The following is a 21,220-nucleotide window of genomic DNA, read 5'->3' on the forward strand; positions in this document are numbered from 1 at the left end:
AACCATCCTCCCGGGTTAACTGAGAATCACCAAAAGTGGTCCCCAGTCTCCTGAGCACATCTTTGGAGGCCCCCCATAAAAGAACATTAGGTGGAAGAAAGGAGTGGCAAGCACATCACTCCTACTAAAAAGTTAGTATGATTAGACGGCCACTGTCATACAATACTGCAGAGGCTTCTCTGCTAGGTGTAGAATATGAGCTAGAAAAGTGAAAAGCAGAGCTTAAAAACCTGACTTTGCTTGCCCCAGTAAAATATTGCCATATATTCAAATAAATATTAAAGTGTAAAATTGTATGCTTTAGTAATATATGTATCAATTAGGAAGAACAAAATGCTTCCAAAATATTGAATATACTTACCATTATAATTCACGTTAATAAATTGTTACCAGGTTGAGAGATTTTTGCTTTGCTTGTAAAAGCAAGGAAGCACATGTTCAATGTCATATTTAAAGTACTTGCTGGAAACATACAGTCATTAATTTTTTAAAAAACTGGATAGCATTAGTAAGTTTCACTGCTGTTGAAAACACTACATTTTAAGACAGAATGCGGGCAGTGAGACAGCCGCCCGGAGAGCCCAAACTGTTTGTAGAGACCATTGCAAAAGATGCTTACTGCTGCACCCAGCAAGGAAAGAGGAAAACTCTGCAGAGGAGAGATTTGGATAATGCAATAGAAGCCGTGGATGAAATTGCTTTTCTGGAAGGTACTTTGGATTGATTGCTGAGCTGGATGGTTTTGTGACCCTTCACCTCCATTCTTTGGTTAAACCCCGTTCTTCGGGCCCCAGCTTTGAAGAACAGAATCTTTGGGATATTGCACTTGGATGTCTTTATTGTCCTGCCTTCACCTCAGGTGGCTTAAACAGAGAACTCATCCATTAGCTTTTCTCTACAAAGGCTTCCATTTCTTGTGTCTTCGCTTCAGACCTGGAGGCAGCAGCTGCCATGGCTTGGGGTGGATATAAAGAGAATGTTCTGTGCAAGTTTCTTGATGGATCACAAAGACCCAAATAAAGGTCTCTGATCAAACAAAAAAAAAAACCACTACATTTTAAGAAAGCATCTGTATTCAAGAATATTTCAAATGTTTATTCACTGTATTCATATGGAAAAACACTATATTAAAGATATACATTTATTTATCAAAAACAGTGGTCAGGCATTTAAATTTTTCAATATTGTACTAATACAATAACACAATTTTGGTGGTGTCAGGAAATAAACTCAAAAGCTTAAACAATTTTGAAGACAGAAAAGGTCTAATTATAACCAGTGGAATCTAAATATGGTAGTTACCAGAGGGAAATGGAAGGTGGAATGAGAGGAACAAGTAGAGAGAGTCATCTGAATAGTGTGAGGGTACAACTTTGGTGGGGTGTAGTTAACACAGAGGTGGAAAGACTGACTCTGGAAATTTCAAATTACTGTAAAATACAAGTATATCGATAAAATTTACATTTAAAAGTTCCAAGTTTGTTTGAAATAAAATACAAAGCACTTTATGAAATTTATTTTGTCAAGTGTAATTTTAAATAAGTTACATGTATAAGATTCAAATCATGGTAAACATTTTAGGCACTTTAAATATTCTAAATTATGATATCCAATACTGAACTCTCTATCCACATAAGGCAGAAAGATAAAATTTAAATTGTATTTCCCTAATTAACCACATTTCCAGTGATGTAGTCATATTTAGCTACCTAGTAACTACTTACCATACAAGAAAATGTGAAACTATGGAAAATTACCAGCATAGTAGAAAATGGGTTAGTCTACTTATTTAAGAAACCACCATAATTAAGTTAACCACATATAAAACTTGGAAAAAATGTCAATATAAAGTTTTTAGTTTTGTAAAATAAGCTTTTTAGTTTCCTTCTAATTCAGGGAATATTTCAGACAACAAAAGAAAAATGCTATCTGAAATCTGCATACAAAAACTGAAATTTAACCTTTCACAGGCTACAACTTTATTTTTCCACATTAGCTCTATTAACAGTAATTTGTACAGTTATTTGTTAAGTGAATGGTGAAGGTAAAACCAAATATAAATTTATTTGAATCATTTTGATCAAGTATTTTGCCTCTATGAAAGTTTTTTTGGGGGGATCAAATTATCTACATTTTAAGACCACTGCTGTATCTTAATGGTATAAGATCTATGGTATAAAGACCTATGGTAACTTAAAGTATAAAGATATGTGGGATCTAAAAGCATAAAGAGTCATGTAAAAATAGTAGTTTTATTAAGCTAAAAGTAAAAACTGCAATTTTTTTTAAGACTAATCTTTAAAACCTAAAACATTTAGTTTATCTTTACAGAACGAGTTACACTACAACACACTAAAGTACTCAAAACTAAAGTTTAATTTACTTTTCCAAAGCTACAGAATATGAAATATGTCTGTAGTCTAAATATTATTCATATAAAACTATTGTAAAGTCTCAAAGTGCACAAAAATAACTTGCCTACTGTTACTCAAATTATACTATTTGACCTACTTATTACTTCGCCAATTAACATCAGTTATCTAAAACAAGACCATGTGTTATATGCAAATTACCATAACTAAAGACTGAACTCGCCCAAGGAAAATAATTCACTTTTGAACTACAAAAACCTACTTTATATTAAAACAAATGTAATGAAATGAAAGGCTGAAGCTTAAAGATGGCAATTGTTATTGATAAAATTGTTCTTAAATGATCAAAAATCAAAATTATGCAGTATTTTCTACTGCTTGAATAGTCAATTTTCTTTGAAATAAAATGCCTAAGGAACTGTCAGAAGGGGGCTGGGGATATGGCTCAAAGTGATTCCCAAGCACTGCTAGGTTTGACTCCTGCCTTCAAGAAAAGCATAACAAAGGCAAATATTTTATGAGAGGACCAAATTCAAAGTAAGGAAACAGAAGAGCAAAAGAAAGAAAAAATTGGACTCAAAAAAATCAAAGAAAACCTTGAACTCTGAAAATTATGGTTGCAGGTGGGCAGGAGTGGGGAGGAGGCTGAGAGGGATGAGAGTCCAGTGGACTGCAGTGGAGGGATACTTGGGAGGTAGGCGTGGCATAGTGACATACATTTTGAGAGCTTAAGACTGTACTCTTAAGACAGTCTTAAATGTTACCTCAAAAAAAGTATCAAAATTGAGGGTTAAAATTTGAGAAAGTTTTTTTAATGATTAAAAATAAAATCCCAAGAACCGAATGCATTAATTTTTTTAGTTCTTCAAAACTTCTGTCAGCATTAAATCACACAGATTTAAATGTGTGTGCAATTGAATCTTATGATACGGTAGAAGCAATCAGAAAAATACTGTCAACATGAAAATCTTCAACCAGTCATTTCAGAAACAAAAAACAAAAGTTAGTGCCTAAATTTAGTCCAATTCTTTTTCACTGGAGTGATTCACAACTTACTTGAGTGGAATCAAAACCTCTGGGCAGAATTTTCTATGTGACTATTAGCAAACCTCTTTGATAAAGTATTATCAGGAGGTAATTGAAAGAATGCTATTCTCAGGAGTAATCAAAAGAATATTGTCTCATCTCTAGAAAGCTTCAGTCAAACCATGTGACTGTCAATCCAATGAATCTTCTACAGATGGATACTTAACAAAGTCATTGAGTGTTTTGGTGGTACATAAACCACACTTCCATTCTTAAATGGTAGAGCTCTGTAAATGACCATTCACTTGACAAATAAAGTGGACACAGTATTATGATGACTGTCAAGGAATCTTCTACTGATGGATACGTAAGACAGTCAATGAGGGTTTTGGTGGTATGTAAACCATACCTCCACTCTTAAATGATAAAGCTCTGTAAGTGACCATGCACTTGACAAATAGAGTTGACACAGCATTATGGTGACTGTCAATGAATCTTCTGATGGATACATAACAAAGTCAATGAATATTTTGGTGGTATGTAAACCATACCTCCATTCATAAATGGTAGAGCTCTGTAAATGACCATTCACTTAACAAATGAAGTTGACACAGCATTATTATGACTGTCAATGAATCTTCTGATGGATACTTAAGACAGACAATGAATGTTTTGGTGGTATGTAAACCATACCTCCATTCTTAAATGGTAGAGCTCTGTAAGTGACCATTCACTTGACAAATAATAAAAGTTCACAAAGCATTATGGCTTGACTATCCAATTACTCAAACATATTTGCTTCACTGATGCTCAGATTTCATCTGGCACTGAGAAATAAACATATTATCCTCATCCTGCATTAATAAGAGGTATGAAAACTTATGGGTACTAAAGCCCTAAAAAATCCATTAATAGTAAGTGCTCATCAGAACAGTGTCTATAATTTTGCTCAAGAGATAAAGTGTAACATGTCTTCCAAATGCAATTCTGCCTTTACTGTGGGCAGGAAAGTGACTAAGTCTCCAAGTGTAAATACAGAACTATATCACCATTACAACCAGATAATTTTAAAATATCAACTTAGAAAACTTAAAGATATTACAGTTTAAAGGAAAAGCTGAATGATTGACATTTAAGAGCTTTCATCACTTGAGTCAGAATCTCTTGACTCTTCTGTTGGGATAGTTTCCTGAGTCAACTTGAGTTTGCCCTTCCTGCAGTCATGCCTGAGACTACGAATACAGCTATTGATAGCGGTCACACACAACTTCCAGTCACTTCCACTTTCTGATAGGTCACGATCTGGAAAGGCCTCCTGGAGGAACTCTGAGGATTAAAAACAACCATTACTTAAAAATCACTTATCAGAGAAATAAATTAAAATTTATACATCTATTCCTATGTCTATAAAAGAGTAAGGACTATTTAAACTAAGTTAAGCACGTGGGCTCTTAACTATTATTAAATTAGTTGAACTGAACTTCAAATCTAAAAGAATATAATGGGGAAGATAGCTCAGAGAGGCGGAGCATCAGTCTTGCATGCATGAGGTCCTTAGTTCAATTCCTGGCATAATACACTGCCAGGAATTGAACTAAGTGCCACTAATACATTGCCAAGTGTAGTCCTGGTGGCACTTGAGCACCACTAGGAGTGTGGCTCTTGTGCCCCTCAGCAGAACTGGCCCAAAGAGCATCACATAAATGACCCAAGCACCAAACCATTGCACCCTCACCACTGGGCTGAGGATAGAGGGGAGGTCCCCAAAAGCCCTAGAGCACTGCTAAAGATGCCCCAATAATAAACAAAGAAATAAAAGTTTGAAAAGGATAATAAAAGAATAATATTAAATATCTGCAATAATTGCAATAGAACAATATGCAATGATCTTGCTACATAATCAGAATAGAAATAATCTACTACCTTCCTTATTCAAGGTAAAATTTTCTTAAATTTAAACATACAGGGGCTGGAACAATAGTATAGTGGGTAGGGTGTTTGCCTTGCACACGGCCAACCTGGGTTTTATTCCCAGCATCCCATATGGTCCCCTGAGCACCGCCAGGAGTAATTCCTGAGTATAAAGCCAGGAGTAACCCCTGTGCATCACCGGGTGTGACCCAAAAAGAAAAAAAATTCAAACATACAAGCTTTTAGTTATAACAAATGGAAACATTCTAAGGCTTTGTAATTCACACCTTTAGTGGTAAGAAGTTGTAAATGCTAAGTTTTTTTTTTGCTATTTGCTTGGCTTATCTCAAAAGGAAAGTTTTATAACCATTAGTGTGTCTTGAAGTGGAAGATTTATAAAGGACAGAGACAGCATCATCCCACTCGAGGAGCACTCTTAAGAGAAAGTGGGCCAGACAAAAGGGATGGTGAAAGAGGTGTTAACTAAAAGTGTGAAGTTGTCCTGTTGTGTATGTCATTTTCTAAGTACCTTTGAGCCCTAAGTAAAGGATATAGAGATATTCCAGGCCATCTTAACTGACTATGTTAACCTCATTTGTTTCTTGTTAGGATTGATGGCTGGGAAATCAGGGCAATGCTGTAAGTGTAGCTCAGATCCAAGTATTTTTCATCAATGCATGCAACATAGATGAAAAACTTTCATATCCAAAGAACAAAATAGATCAGTGATATCTGGAAGAAGTATTTAATGACTATTAAGAATGTCACTGGATTCAACACCAGGCTCTGACTGAACATTCCTATTAATAAAATTAGTTATGCCACCTGCACAAGACAGCAACGCTGCGATAGATAACTTGAAGAGTTGGAGACAAAGACAATACCTGCAAAGCTTTCAACAGGCTACAATCACTCACTGTCACTGTCATCCCGTTGCTCATCGATTTGTTCAAGCGGGCACCAGTAACGTCTCTCATTGTGAGACTTATTGTTACTGTTTTTGGCATATCCAATACGTCACGGGTAGCTTGGAAGGCTCTGCCGTGTGGGCTTGATACTCTCGGTAGCTTGCCGGGCTCTCCGAGAGGGGCAGAGGAATCGAACGGGGGGTGGCCGCATGAAAGGCAAATGCCCTACCGCTGTGCTATCACTCCAGCCCAACAAGCTACAATGACAAACTTAAATTGGTTGGTGATCCCAAAAATCTGTTCTCTGAAAATCAATTCCTTAAAAAATTTCTTGTGGAAAAAGGCTCTAATTCTGGCAAATTGGAAATACTATACTCTGGTTAGATCCTTCCAACCCCCCATAAATTCCTCAGCAAAGAGGCATGCAAAGTCAAAGTTGACAGATGCAGATGCCTTGGTAAGAGTTCATGAACACATAAGACAACAGAGTCAGGACTATGGTGATCTTGGTGGGCTAGCCAGTTAAAGGTATTCAAAACAGTGAAACAATATACTAAGGACGAATTGGATATCAAGGAAAACAAAGATCTTACGTTGGAATGACTAGAGAATTACTTTACTCATGAAACCCTGATTAACAGTAAAGTTTCTACAAGAAACATGGTCTGGGGATGGCAGCTTTCCACCAGCATTTCTCATCTGAGGGCTGAAGATGCCCACATAATTCCAAGAGGGACCCCAACAAAAATCATGAAAATTGGGACCAGAACAGACAGAACACTAGTGGCCCAAACTAATAAGAGATGAGTGACCACAGAAAAAAAGCAAGGCCAGAAGGTAGTCACGGTCATGTAAGAAAAACTGCTCTACACTAACAGGAGGAATAACTACAAAATACTACATTTCCATTAAAAGATACTAAGAATATACACAGAAATTACCTAAATATAAATTTATGTACTGGATAAAAGTCAACAAATAGAATAAGAGTATCTGAAGCCAAGAGATAGCACAGCAGGTAAGGTGCTTTCCTTGCATGCAGCTTAACTTGGGTTCTATCCCTGGCATCCTATATTGTTACCAGAAGTGACTCCTGAGTGTAGATCCAGGAGTGTACCCTCAAAACAAAACGAAACAGGGAAAAAGTATCTAGGAGGTTTTAATTGAACATAAGTTTTGAAATTGTAAATGTTTTTTCTTAGGTTACATCAACAGCCTAGATCTAATAGTCCTACTGTATTATGGGTTAACTTGAACACATTTGAGAATAGTCACTGAATCTTAACATGAAAGACCGGAAGTATTTATATGATTAATAACTGAAGTGGAAGAAACTTAGCTGTAAGAGTCTAAGACTACTGGGAAAACATTGGAAATAATATTTATTCTCCAATACTCAGGCTTACATCTAGAGGGATCTCCAAATCAAAATGGTTGAAAGAATGAGCAGATATGATAAAGCTGTCATTTTTATCCCTACCTGCCTGATACTAGTAGTTCTCTCTCACTCGTTTTTGAACTTGATAGGGGGAAGGGGGCTTTATGTAGGAACCAAGGGGAACCAACTGATACCTGATCAAGGCTCAAATTCATGTTTTTGCTGTGGGAAAGTGAGTAAAGAAATACTTTGCTTTCTGCTTTCTCCATATTTTGGATTAGATTCCTGCTTTTAGCAGCTTTGTTATCTCATTTATGAGGATCACAAATACTATACTATGCTCAGGCACATAAGAAATAAAACAGAACATTAACCTGCAGCACTATTACTAAAACTGAAATTGGCAAAGTTCTGTAGCTTCTGCCTTGCTCCTCAATACATTATGGTGTTTCATTTTCCATAAACCTGGCAATCCATACAATCCATACCCGGGAGCCAATCAATACTGTCTTCCCTAGTATAATGATGCCATGCAAAGACAGCCAATTAGTCTTGAGAACCCATACGCAAAAGGGAACATAACTCATGAATCTGCTCCTTGTCACACCCTAGGAGGGAATTGTAAAGCTCTGAATGGATCTTTCTTTCTGCCTTCTATAACACAATTTTCATTGATTTATTCTCACATAATATCATACAACAAACCTCGAAGAGCACCAATCTTATTGGCATTAAGGGGATTTATGCCAAGAGTCACATGGCCGTAGACATTGCTTCTTATCAGGACCTCATCTGAGAACAGTCTGCGAATAAGGTATCTGGCTGACAGCTCTGGGCGAGGTTTGTTTTTTGCTACAGTCATAACTTCAATCGACAGCAGTATGTTTCTACATGGATTTCCAAAATAACCTGAAATAGAAATATGTAAAATTTTGTGGCAGATATTACATTCAAATTTTCAAAAGGCTTTTTAAAAAAAAATTATTTAATTAGTGAGTCACCGTGAGGATACAGTTACAGATTTACACATTTTCGTGCTTGTGTTTCCCTCATACAGTGTTTGTGAGACCATCCCTTCACCAGTGTCCATTCTCTACCTTAAACTTCACTACAAAGCGGTAACAATTAAAACAGCATGGTACTGGAATAAAGGCAGAGCCATGGACCAATGAACAGGGTGGAATATCCCTACACACAACCCCAAATGTATGATCATCTAATGTTTGATAAAGGAACAAGAAATGTGAAGTGGAGCAAGGAAAGCCTCTTCAACAAATGGTGCTAGCATAACTGGACAACCACATGCAAAATAATGGGCTTAGACCTCCACCTGACACCATGTACAAAAATCAGATCAAAATGGATTAAAGACCTCAACATCAGACCACAATCCATAAGGTACACCGAAGACAAGGTCAGCAAAAGGCTTTAATAGCACGTTTAATATTTTAATTTTTAGGCTCAAGAATTTAAGAGGTTATTTGGTGTACCACTGAAACAGCATAAAAACTGGTGTAAGTATGACCAAGGACATGATTCCACCACTTGCTCTTTATTGTTCAGGATGATTCAGTCCATTTTTAGGATAAAATGAGCTTTAATGTTATATTTAGTTATAAATTTAAAGTAGCTTAATGCAATTTCCCTAATTTTTAAAAGAAGTTTTTTCAGAAATAAGCACAGTGATTCAGATTTGAATGCTTGTAATCTTTTAAATGCAGGTTTTCTGTAGCTCTACAATCTAATCATCATTCGCTTCAGTCCATTATGATTGCTTCAACCTAACCATACTTGAAAAATATAATTATGTGTAATTACTTGCTGAATAAACGATCAGAGAATATGAATCTTGCCAGTCAATAAGAGTAACTTTTATCTAAGAACATCCATCATTAATTGGAGCCACTATAAATTACTGAATTCTTCAGACCAAACATTTAGCTAGCAAAAGAAATTATTAAAAAATTCAAAAGAAATTATTAAAAAATTCATTTGATAGGTCCAAAGACTTAAATCTGAAAGATTAACCTAATAGTAACTGTCAGGAGTCAGAAAAGAGTTAATACTACTCTACCTGATAGTTCAAATTCTGATCATCTAGAATAAAAATGTAAAAATATCTATGCAAAATCTTATTTTGATATTATTATTGATAATTCCCTTCAGAAAGCCCTCCAAGAATTACAACAAAGAGGTAGTTAATTAAGGTACAACTTATTTAACAGATCGTTATCTAACCATTTAAAAGCAGTGACTATGGAGGCCAGGGATGTGGTTCATGGATAGAGCATATGCCTCACATGTGCAAAGTCCTATATTCCATCCTCATACTTCATGATTCCTAAGCACTGCTGGGTGGTGGCCACCACGATTTTAGAGAAAGAAATACGTGTAGATTCTTAAGGAAACTACTTACTAAAATCATACATATTAAATATCTTTTAAAAGTAGTTATATGCAGGTTATAACACTTTTCAGTGTTTTCTTAAAAAGACCTAGAAAGAAAATTTAAATGTTAACAATAGTTTTTAAGAAAATGTTTGTAGGAACTTCATTTCCTTGCACATTTCCTGATGTATTTAATGAAGCATCATTAAGAGACTGCACAGAAATTAGCATGACTTCCTGGCTCACAACTGACTTTGGTGACCAACCCCCTTGTTCTACCTGATTTGAGGTCAACCTATGACCCAAGATTCAAAGCTTAGTTGTTCTCCTGGGACTCTAAACAGTGAAAACTAAAACCCTGAGAATACGGAAGCTGTAGACATGAAGTCCCAGGGGAATTCAGGACCCCACAGGCCACAGTCTTGAGATCACTCAGGCTCCTGCCTATAGCTTGGTTTGCTCATTGCTTCTTTAAGTGTACTGGCTATTTATCCAGTGATTTGTCATGGTGGTTAAGTTTTGACGGTCTGTTTCTATGATGGGCAGTTTTAACAAATACAACGGGGATATATATTGCTTGTGTTTATACTGGAAAATTTTACCACAAATCACTACAATGATTTCAATTGATCAGGATCATGGGTAGTACCTGTGTTGTACTTAGGGTTGACATGAAATAGGAAAGACAGAACAGAGTTACCTCGAGTATTATTAGACCCCAGTATCCTTGGAAGGAGGCATCTGGAAGCATGAGTGGCAGGCAGCCTAGTCACCGATGAGCAAACAGACACTTGACACTAGCAAGCAAGGTGAGCCTCCAGCAGCATGCCAGCAACGGGGGCACAGAAGTCTAGGGATGTGACTGATTTATTCCTGTCAACTCTTTATGGAGTCCCTGCAATGTGCCCTGCACACAGACAACAGGACCCTAAAATGCTTTCAGCTCTTTCCACGGTAGCTCCTCCTCCACCTGAGTAGCAAAATGCCTAACCTGAGAGTTCCTACTGGTGAGAGGATCTACCAAGAACTGCTTTCCCAACTTAAAAGAACAGTTTAACACTCAAGAACAGTGTTAGAACTAGGTAAATCTAACTTTGATCAACTTGTTCATAGGAGATAAACGCTTTGGTCATAAAAAAATTCAAATGTACATACAAGCAGAGAGAGTAGCACAATTAGCCCCATAGATGCATCATTCAGATTTAACATTATTTTATCATCAACATTATTTGAAAACTCACCGAACATTTCAGACAATGCCACTGAACCACCATTGGAATTTCCACTTGTTTCTCCAATGACAACAGCTGTGTACTGAGGAATTTTTCTCTTTCTTTGTGAGGCAAGTGCTGGCTGAAACATCTGGGAACTGCTTTCACCAGGACCATCTATTTCCCTCATTGCTGCAGATAGGGGTGTAAGAAGGTCTTGACTGTTGTCATCAGGATGCTGAAATACAAAAGTGTTATCTCTCAACAAAATCCCGCATTGAGAAAATATGGCTGTGCTCCACTACCTCCTAGCCCCGGTTGGCAGCAAGCTAAGCACCTGTAGAAAGAAGTGGACACTCAGGAGGATATGGTGTACAAACGCCATATGCATGAAATCCTATCATAAATAGTCTTGTAAATCATGGCGCTTCAAATTGAAAACAATTTTTTGTTTACTACAGACTTACTACAGACTACAAGTAAGGTGGTCTGAACCCTGGGTATAATACACCAGGATTTTTGAATAGTGTAGGTGGAGATTTTCAATCAAGACTTCCTTCCTAAACACATCGCCTCGTGAGGGACTCAGTAACTCTATATAATGAACTGTTTGCAGGAAATAAATGTTTAACAAACATTTCATAAACAAGTAAGTTTCAAGGAGATGACAGTTTTTTGTTTTCAATGTTTTTGTTTGCTCTTTCCCCAGTGGCTTTTAAATTTGGCTGTAGATTTAAACATTTGAATTACCCTAGGGATCTTTAAGAAAGCAATTTTTGAGGCTGGAACGATAGCACAGGGGGTAGGGCCTTTGCCTTGCACGCAGCCGGCCCGGGTTCGATTCCCAGCATCCCATATGGTCCTCCAAGCATCGCCAGGAGTGATTCCTGAGTGCAGAGCCAGGAGTAACCCCTGAGCATCACCGGGTGTGACCCAAAAAGCAAAAAACAAAAAAAGATAGAAAAGAAAAGAAAACAATTATTTAAGCTGTACATGAGTTCCAATCTCAAGAAACTCAATCAGAATCTCTTACTGAGGGGAAAGGGCCTAGGACACTGATAACTTTATTTTTGTAAAGTATCTCACATGATTCTAATACGTATCCAAGGCTCTAGATTGGGGCTTCTCAAACTCCAGTGTGCACAGAAATTCCCTGGGTAGTCTTGCTAAAGTGAAGAAACAGTCTCTGCTTTCACCCAGTGAGTATGGGTAGAATTCAAGACTACATTTCTCATAAACTGTCCAGTGCTGCTGCTGGTTCACAAACCCACAGAGAACCGAGGCCCTATCTTGCTTCTTAGGAAGTACCCAGAAGGCAACTGGCAGATGCTATTTCTCTTCCTGACACCTAAGCAAAAATGCAAATGACCATTTTCCAGGCGGCATCTTCATTTCACATTCCAATGTTTAGGGTGCAGTTTTTGGAAGATATAAAAGGGAATGTGAAAAATAAGCAGATTGGTTTCAGACAGATGGTGCTTGAGTTATCACTGAAATCAAGCCGTTCACCAAGAAAACATAAGCTCAGCTACAAATATTCTTGGAAAATAGTTTCATAAACTTACTCTGGAGATACAGAAGTGACTAGACATACAAGAAAATAGGAGTCTGAGAAACATGGGTGCCAATTAGGAATTGTCATTCGGTTAAGTTCTCATCAAAAGAAGGTAATACACATGACACTCTTCCCTATTCTTTCTATGGGAAAAGAAATCTCTAATGCACATTTTACAGAAGAAAGGTTGAGAAAGTAGATTCCTGTTTATTATATATTTCCATGAAATACATATTACAGCTTACCCTCAAGATACCCATCATTTTCACCAGGTTTTGCCATCACATAAACAAGTAACGACATGCTTTCATTTTCCCCGTGCGGCCCTTCACTACCACCAGGACATCTAGCAACACCATACGCTGCATTTCTGGTGTTACTTAGTGGAACACTATAAAAGATTTGCCAAATATCTCTGCAGCTAAAATTTCTTCTAGTACAGCCCATGGCTTCAAATAAACCAATTCTAACTATATTTTATTTTCTTACCTTTATCTTTATCAAGGTCTTGATCAATTGTCGAGGATGAAATAAACAGGCAGTAAGCTTTTAAGGAAACATCCCTTACCTCTAAAATTAAAAAACCTATTAAAGCACATAACCTAAAGATCCTGGGTATCATGAATCAGCAATGGTATTGTATTCAGTATGTACTTATACAGCAGTGACCAAATTTACAGGAAAAATAGCTTACGGTTAATGCTTTGGCTTCAGAACAAATACAGGTCACCAGAGATCTAATATCAGAAAAGCAGTTTTCCCAGTGTTTTCCACCTTCACACAAGTCATAGTTGGGAAAGACAGTTGCCACATATTCTGCAAAAAGCAGAAAACATTGATGAAATATGAGAGGGGGGAAAAACTATTAAGTTCTAATTTAAATACTGAGATTTTCGTTTAATTTCAGGAGACACCTTCTAAGCAGTGCTTAGGGAGCTGGGGATACTTCTTGTGGTATTCGGTCGAGCTATGAGGGCAGAGCATATAGTACAGTGCTCGGGTCTGATGATGAGGTGTTCCTAGCCATACTTAGGACAACCAATGCCACATCTGGTGACTCAAATTCATGTATGCCGGGCACTAGCACCTGAATGCAACACAACTCTGAGCTATTTACCAGCCCCTAATTTTTTTGGTTCTTCATTCTTTTCTCTAACTTTCTAAGAATTTAGACATTCCAAAAGAGCACTTTGCTGTTTACCTTTCTCATTATAACATGCAAGTCTCTAAAACACTGACATAAGGAGATGACAGCAAGCCCTTTGAGAATAAAATGAAATTATCTGAGTACTTATAGTAAGCTAGAACTAAAAAAATGAAATGAAATCAGTAAAGAGAAAAGTGTTATCATAAACATTATTGCACCCTGGGCTAGTTCTTCGTATATATCACCTATCTCTTTTCTCCATAGCTATTCCCTCTGCCCAGAACACCCTTACTTCCTTTTTTAAATGACTTTATTTCCCCTTCTTCCTTTGTTGTTGTTGCAATGTTTAGATAGTTACATACTAGGATGCAGTGCACCAGGGTTCCCACACTTAAAGTACAGGGTAACACACCAAAAGCACCATTACAATTACACTCTGAAATGTGGAAATGCCAGGGACTGAATTCAAGGTTTTGTGTGAACCTTAAAAACCAGTGAACCTCAGCCCTCTGAGCTTGAAAGTCAGAACTGTTGAGAGTTGATACTGTCACTCACCAACTTGTTTTTTTGCTTTTTGGACCACAACCAGCAATGCTCAGGGGTTACTCCTAGCTCTGCACTCAGGAATTACTCCTGGCAGTGCTTGGGAGACCATATGGGATGCTGGGAATTGAACCAGGGTTGGCCGCGTGCAAGGCAAATGCCCTACCTGCTGTACTATTGCTCCAGGCTCCAACTCTTTTCTTTGGAGTTAAGGAATCTTTCGTAATCTAGCTCAAAGGTCTTGTCCTTAGTAAGTCTTCCATTATGACCTCAAAGTAGTTGCTCTGCAATCTATGGTTCTACACATTGCCATGCCAGATAGGAATTAGTTTGCCTCATTAGGTCCCTTTCTATATTGTTAAAGATCTGTGAAATCCTTCAAGTCAGAAATAATAATTTGTTGTTGTATCATTGGTGCCTACTAGTTCAAAGATTTCCATAAACATTTCTAGAAGGCAAGAAAGCGGGAGACTAAAGTTGATTAACCCTGAGAGGCTATTTCTGTCTTGCCAATGACTAGCACTTACATATGTTTCATTCACCCACATTTTGACTTTTTCTTTACATTTCAGTACCAAAATTCATCCTTAAGAACTGACTTTATCAACTATATACAATCATAATCAGCACAACTTTTGGTTCTTCCAGTTTATGAACTAGTTTTATTCCTTAAAAGTTGTCACACATGACTTGTGCTTCTGATCCATGTTCTCCCTTGCTTATCTTTATGTTTCTTTAGTGCCTGTGTTCTCTCTTGAACACATTTACCTTTCTCCTCTCCTTTCCTATCTTTCTTTTTCTCCCTCACATCTCTCTGAATAAATCTTAATAAAAGTTTTGTTTCACCAAAATAATAGTTGTCACTTATTAATTAAAAATTTTGAAAACTGGGGCTGGAGGGATAGCACAGCAGGTAGGGCATTTTCCTTTCATGCGGCCAACCCAGGTTCAATTTCCAACACCCCATATGGTCCCCCGAGCACCGCCAGGAGTCATTCCTGAGTGCATGAGCCAGAAGTAACCCCTGTGCATTGCTGGGTGTGACCCAAAAAGCAAAAAAAAATTGATATCTGACAAGTGGAAAATATGTACAGTTTAAGATTTACACACTTTTTCATTACTATTTCAACTACCAGTAAGGTTACCAAATGAGAATGACAGAAGATTCCATAATGAATTGCCATACCTCTGATTGCAGCCACTTTGTTTGAATCCAGGGGTTGGTTATTTTTGGTTTCTGATGAACTGTAAGCCATGATTTCGTTTGAGAACACAATGCCAACCAGGTAGCAGATTGCATGCTCAGGACTGCTCTTCTGTTGTGCAATTGTCAAATGATGACTAAGTATCCTGACATTTCTTCTTGGATCACCAAGATAAGCTGAAATATAGGAAATGTAAAATACTTCTCCTTCATGCAAGGCTACCATGAAATGTCCCCCATTAACATCTTAATCTCTGATTCACAAATTTATACTCTATTTTTATACCTTTCCTTAAACAGGTCTCTGATGCCATTTGAATATTAAGATTCTTCACCTTTACTATTCTTAAATTTGCTATACCTGAGTTAACCTGTTCAATGTCTTGAATACATTTTATTCTTGAGTCCAAGATATCTATGTTAACATCTCATAATCAGAACTCTATAACTAAGTGAATACATGCTCCCTGAAGACATTTTTTTGCTTTTTGGGTCACACCCAGCGATGCACAGGGGTTACTCCTGTCTCATGCACTCAGGAATTACTCCTGGTGGTGCTCGGGGGCCCATATGAGATGCTGGAAATCAGACCTGGGTCGGCCTCATGCAAGGCAAACGCCCTACCCACTGTGCTATTGCTCCAGCCGCTGAAGACATTTTTTTTTTTGCTTTTTGGGTCATACCCAGCGATGCTCAGGGGGTACTCCTGGCTTTCCACTCAGAAATTACTCCTGGCAGTGCTTGGGGCACCATATGGGATGCCGGGGATTGAACCCAGGTCGGCCGCGTGCAAGGCAAATGCCCTACCCGCTGCACTATCGCTCCAGGCCCTGCTGAAGACATTTTTAAAAGTAATTTGTTATAATTAAAAATCCAAACATCTACCATTTGCTGAATATGTGTGATGCACTGCCCTATATATTTTATATTGATGAGTTCAGTTTAATCAATTTCCTCCCATGTTCTTAGTATATGAGAAAACTGATGCCTAGAGGAGGTAAGTTATTTGAAAAAGGTCATACTGTCTGTTCTAAAACCAAGTTACCAACTTTAAAATGTCAGTTTATAAGCAAGAGCTCTATCACACTAACCTGCTATCTTGCATTCTTTTCTATTTTTATGCCTTGTAAAACAGCTTAAATATGATTTTGAAACCTTGTTTTTGTTTAGTATTATTTTTTAAGCTTTTCTCCAGTTTCTTTCTTTTTTCTTTCACGTTTGCATTCCTGTCATGGATTCTTTGACAGGTGAGTTTTATGTTGTACTTAAGCTCTGGACACCGTGTTAAAAGTTTTCAAATAATTATCATATCTAATCCTCACGATTATGTTAAGTAATATGTTTGTTATTTCACTGGTGAAGAAATTAGTATTTAATTTAGAGAAGTGGCTTGAAGTCCAATAAGGAGTTGGAATTTGAATCCAGACCATCTGACTTGGAAACCCATACTCTTACGATAACCATTATGTTTTGCTGTCTTACATAGTATATAGATAATCCAGGAATCATTAACTAAGTCCTATGGTTGCTTATTTGGCTATTTAAATTTTTCATGGTTGAGCTGTGGCTCAGTGGCAAAGGCACATGCCTTGCAAATTTGAGACCTGGGCTTGTACCCCAGCACCGTAAAAAAGAACATTCTTGTACCAATATTTTAATGCAAACATCACTTTATATTTGCTTATTTATGCCAGAGACTAACTTAACTGGCATAAATAAGGGTATTTGTACAACTTCTCCTCCAGAAAGTTTCTACCATCTTATTCTCCCAACAACCTTTGCTTGTTTTGGGGTATCTTTTTTCTTTTTTTTTCTTTTTGGGCCATACCCAGTGATACTCAGGGGTTACTCCTGGTTCTGCACTAGTAATTACTCCTGGTGGTGCTCGGGGGACCATATGGAATGCCGGGGACCGAACCCGGGTCAGCCCTGTGCAAGGCAAAGAACACTGTACCTCCCTGCTGTACTATTGCTCTGGCCGGTCCCAACAACCTTTAGCACAAAATGTACAGCTTTCAAAGTTTCTTTTAGCAGAGTTAGCCAGACCACGTAAGTGAAGTCTCTCCTTTAGGACAGTAGACAAACTATAGTCACCAGGTTAATTCTGCCATGGGTTTTTGTAAATGAAGTTGCAGGGGCACACTGCCACACTCATTTTTCTATCCACCTTGGTAGCTGCGTCCACAATACTGTAATAGAGGTATGTACTTATATAGACCCACAAAACCTATAATAGTCCCTCTTCCAGCCCTCCATACAGAAAAGAGTCTGTTGAGTCCTAAGCTAGGATACTAAGGAACTTTTGTTACTTCAAACTAGACAAGCAAAGAGAATATAAAATACTAGGAAGGCTTGCCCTATTGACCACAAAACCTAGGGTTTCTATCTCTCTGCCACTGTGGCCTACTGTACTATACAACACAATGTTAAGAAACAGGAGCTCTGATGTCAGAATGTACAGTTAAAGAGTTCTGGAACTGCCACTCACCAGTTCGATGTCTTAGGGAATGAGAGTAATTACTGTATCTACATCATGGAACCATTATAAAGGTTAACAGGGGGACAAAGACACACCCACTGATTAGCATAATGCCTTGCACATAAGGCACATTTAATGAATGTTAGAAATTATTTTTAATATTGCCTAAAGTTTAACCTTCAAAAGAGAAAACAAAGAGCTTCCAATATCTTATTTCATGAACATTGAAGAATACTGGTTAAACACCGCCATCTAAAATATGCATCACTTCACACTCACCCAAAAAGGAGGTAGTACTGTAAGATGATAAGGCACAACCTTGATCACTGTCATCTCCCGGTGTAGTTGGCTGTTTCGATGTCCCAGCGAGGTTTTCCTCATCTTCTGTTTTTATTATTTCTACAAGTAGAAAAGTCAAAAGATGGGACCAGTGGTTAGGGTACATGCCTAGTATACACCTGACCCAAGTTCAATTCCTGGTACCACATGGTTCATATAGCAAAGTTTGGTGAATCCCTGAGGTCCACAAAGGCTGTAGCCATCGTGGCCCTGGAGGCTCCCAATGCCAGCAGGGTGACAGTGGTATCCCTGGTACTGAATGGTCCAAGCAGTGTTGCATCCTCAGGCCTTTGCATAGAACTGCAGGTCTGGTGACTGAGAATGGTTACTGAGTCCCCAGACCTCCTGAACACCACTCAGAAGCACCCATCCCCCAAAAAAACTAAAAGAAAAATAAACTCTCAACCATAAAGTCTATGTTCAGCAAAGTATTCTTTCAAGCATGAAGAAGAAGAAGAAAAACTTCTCAAACCCACAAAACCTAAAAGTATTTGTCATTACAGCCTTAGTCTTAAAGAACAGCAAAATGAAGATCTTCCAACAAAAAGGTAATGATTACAAAGGAATCTGCAAGCACTGAGAAGATGAGAAAACAACAGAGCAAAAGCACCCATGCATAAAAACTCATTCATTTGCTGCAGAAAACAATATAAAATGGAAGAATCACAATGAAAAGCAGTTTGGCAGTTTCTTTTTTTCTAACTTTACTTCAACACTATGGTTTACAAAACTGTTTATATAATACAGTAGTCTCAGGCATTCATTGTTGCAACACCAGTCCCACAAGAGTGTGACCCTCCCTCAACTACTGTTCCCAGTTTCCCACCCCTCACCACACAAGTCTGTCCCCTTAGAAAGCACGAAATAATCTTTTTATAGTGGTTAAAAAAATTGCAAATGGAATTATAAAGAAATAGTTCAGTAAAATAAAATTTGTGAAAATCATGACAGGCCCAGAAGTCACACCCACATCCTACAGCCTCTAGTCTATAAAAGGCCCAGCCTCACAGCTTCATAACTAATCTCAGAAGAGATATAAAGCAGAGGAATCATCCCAGTTCTATACAGCTCTGGAGTGAGCAGTTGCATACACAACTATACAACACCCCCAAATTCCACAATACTGATCGCACAGTAGGAGTACAGCAAATTAGTTGGAAAAGTAGCATAGAAGCCCAATAAGCAAAAGTAGTAACACAAAAGGCTCAACCAGCAACAAACTGCTCAATACATCTTCAGATACTGACAGTTTCTTTTAAAACTAAACCTACCATCAGTGGGAATGTTGCCTGGTTCAACTTCAGTGGAGGTGACAATTTCTCAGAAAAGTAATAATTAAGTTACTACATGATCCAGAAATCCCACATCTTGGTATCTAGGTATCAACCCCCAAGATGGAGAAATACTCATTCAAAAGGACACATCAGTGGATCATGAAGAATGCAGTGTGTGTACACACATACATACATATATAGTGAAATATGATGTAGCTGTAAGGAATGATAAAATCATGCAACCTGCTGCAACATGGATGGAACTGGAAGATATCATGTTAAATGAAGCCAGAAGGACAAACAATGATGATTATCACTTAGGTGCGGTATTTAGAGTTACTGGATGAGGAAATCCAATGGTTTAAAGGGGAGGTATTTAAAGCAAAAGGGAAGGGGAGAAGAGATACATGAGAAGCAACAGAGGCAGGGGTCAAGGGAATTCAAGGTACATCAGTGGTGTTAAGTAATGCTACAGCTAAATATCCAAACCACAGAATCAACAACACTGAAATTTTAAGACCCAAACTTTAATAACTGAACTTAAAAGGTATCTGTCAAGATGGCAGGCTGGGGCTAGGGCAGTGGGGTAGGAGAGGGAACCTGGGAACATTGGTGGAGGGAAGTTGACACTATCGAAGGGATCAGTGATGCAACATTTTCAAAAACACAAGTATGAATAACACTCAGCTCCAAGTTTTTGTGACATCACAATTGGCTGTGTTATGTCACATTGCAGATTTAGGTATTTGTTGTTTGGGGGAGGATTGAGTCACATCTGGCAATACCCAACTCTGTGCTTGGGGATTGTTCCTGGCAAGGAGCTGTGTTAATCAAGGCACCATGTGGAGTCTGATGACTGGATACATGCAGCCGAGTGTTCTTGGCTATTCTATACAAGAGAATAAAAACAGGTGAACCACCCGGACATGTTTCAACAGGCAAATGGTTAAGCCAACTGATAAAGCCAGTAACACAGAATACTGTTCAACAATAAAAATAAAGAACGCAAGAACTCAACTGTATTATTGCTCCAGCTCCCCAATAATATTTTTGCCTCTTACTTTTTTTTTTTTTTAAATAGAGCCATTTTATTTTATTTATTTATTTTCTTTTTGGGTTACACCCAGCGATGTACAGAGGTTACTCCTGGCTCTACACTCAGGAATTACTCCTGGAGGTGCTGGGGGACCATATGGGATGCTGGGAATCGAACCCGGGTCGGCCGCGTGCAAGGCAAATGCCCTACCCGCTGTGCTATCGCTCCAGCCCCCCCAATAATATTTTTAAAAGACCAATTATATGCTATTTATAAGAATCTACAAATTCTGACTTATGTGGGTTTAAGGTAAAAAGACAACTGCATGCATATACAATATTAATTCTTCTACCCACAAAAATGAGAGAAGCTATATTACTATCAGATGAAGTTACTAGATTGTTTAGAATTAAAGAACAACCTTAATATAATGATCCTGAATGTTACTT

At 37.9% G+C, this 21,220-nt stretch overlaps 1 protein-coding gene across 1 annotated transcript in view; it reads right to left on the reverse strand.

Moving 5' to 3' along the window:
- Positions 1-1,168: 1,168 nt before the first annotated feature.
- The window catches only part of BEND2 (BEN domain containing 2), a 65,592-nt gene continuing 45,540 nt past the window's right edge, over positions 1,169-21,220 (reverse strand). The window contains exons 12-17 of the mRNA XM_055120135.1: positions 18,402-18,521; positions 15,626-15,820; positions 13,444-13,565; positions 11,225-11,432; positions 8,301-8,504; positions 1,169-4,724 (exon numbers count right to left, since the gene is read on the reverse strand). Of these exons, the coding sequence (XP_054976110.1) occupies positions 4,531-4,724; positions 8,301-8,504; positions 11,225-11,432; positions 13,444-13,565; positions 15,626-15,820; positions 18,402-18,521 (1,043 nt within the window). The 3' untranslated portion in view covers positions 1,169-4,530. The remainder of the gene's footprint in view (positions 4,725-8,300; positions 8,505-11,224; positions 11,433-13,443; positions 13,566-15,625; positions 15,821-18,401; positions 18,522-21,220) is intronic.

Source organism: Sorex araneus, chromosome X, assembly GCF_027595985.1.
Source record: "Sorex araneus isolate mSorAra2 chromosome X, mSorAra2.pri, whole genome shotgun sequence".
Classification (NCBI taxonomy): domain Eukaryota; kingdom Metazoa; phylum Chordata; class Mammalia; order Eulipotyphla; family Soricidae; genus Sorex; species Sorex araneus.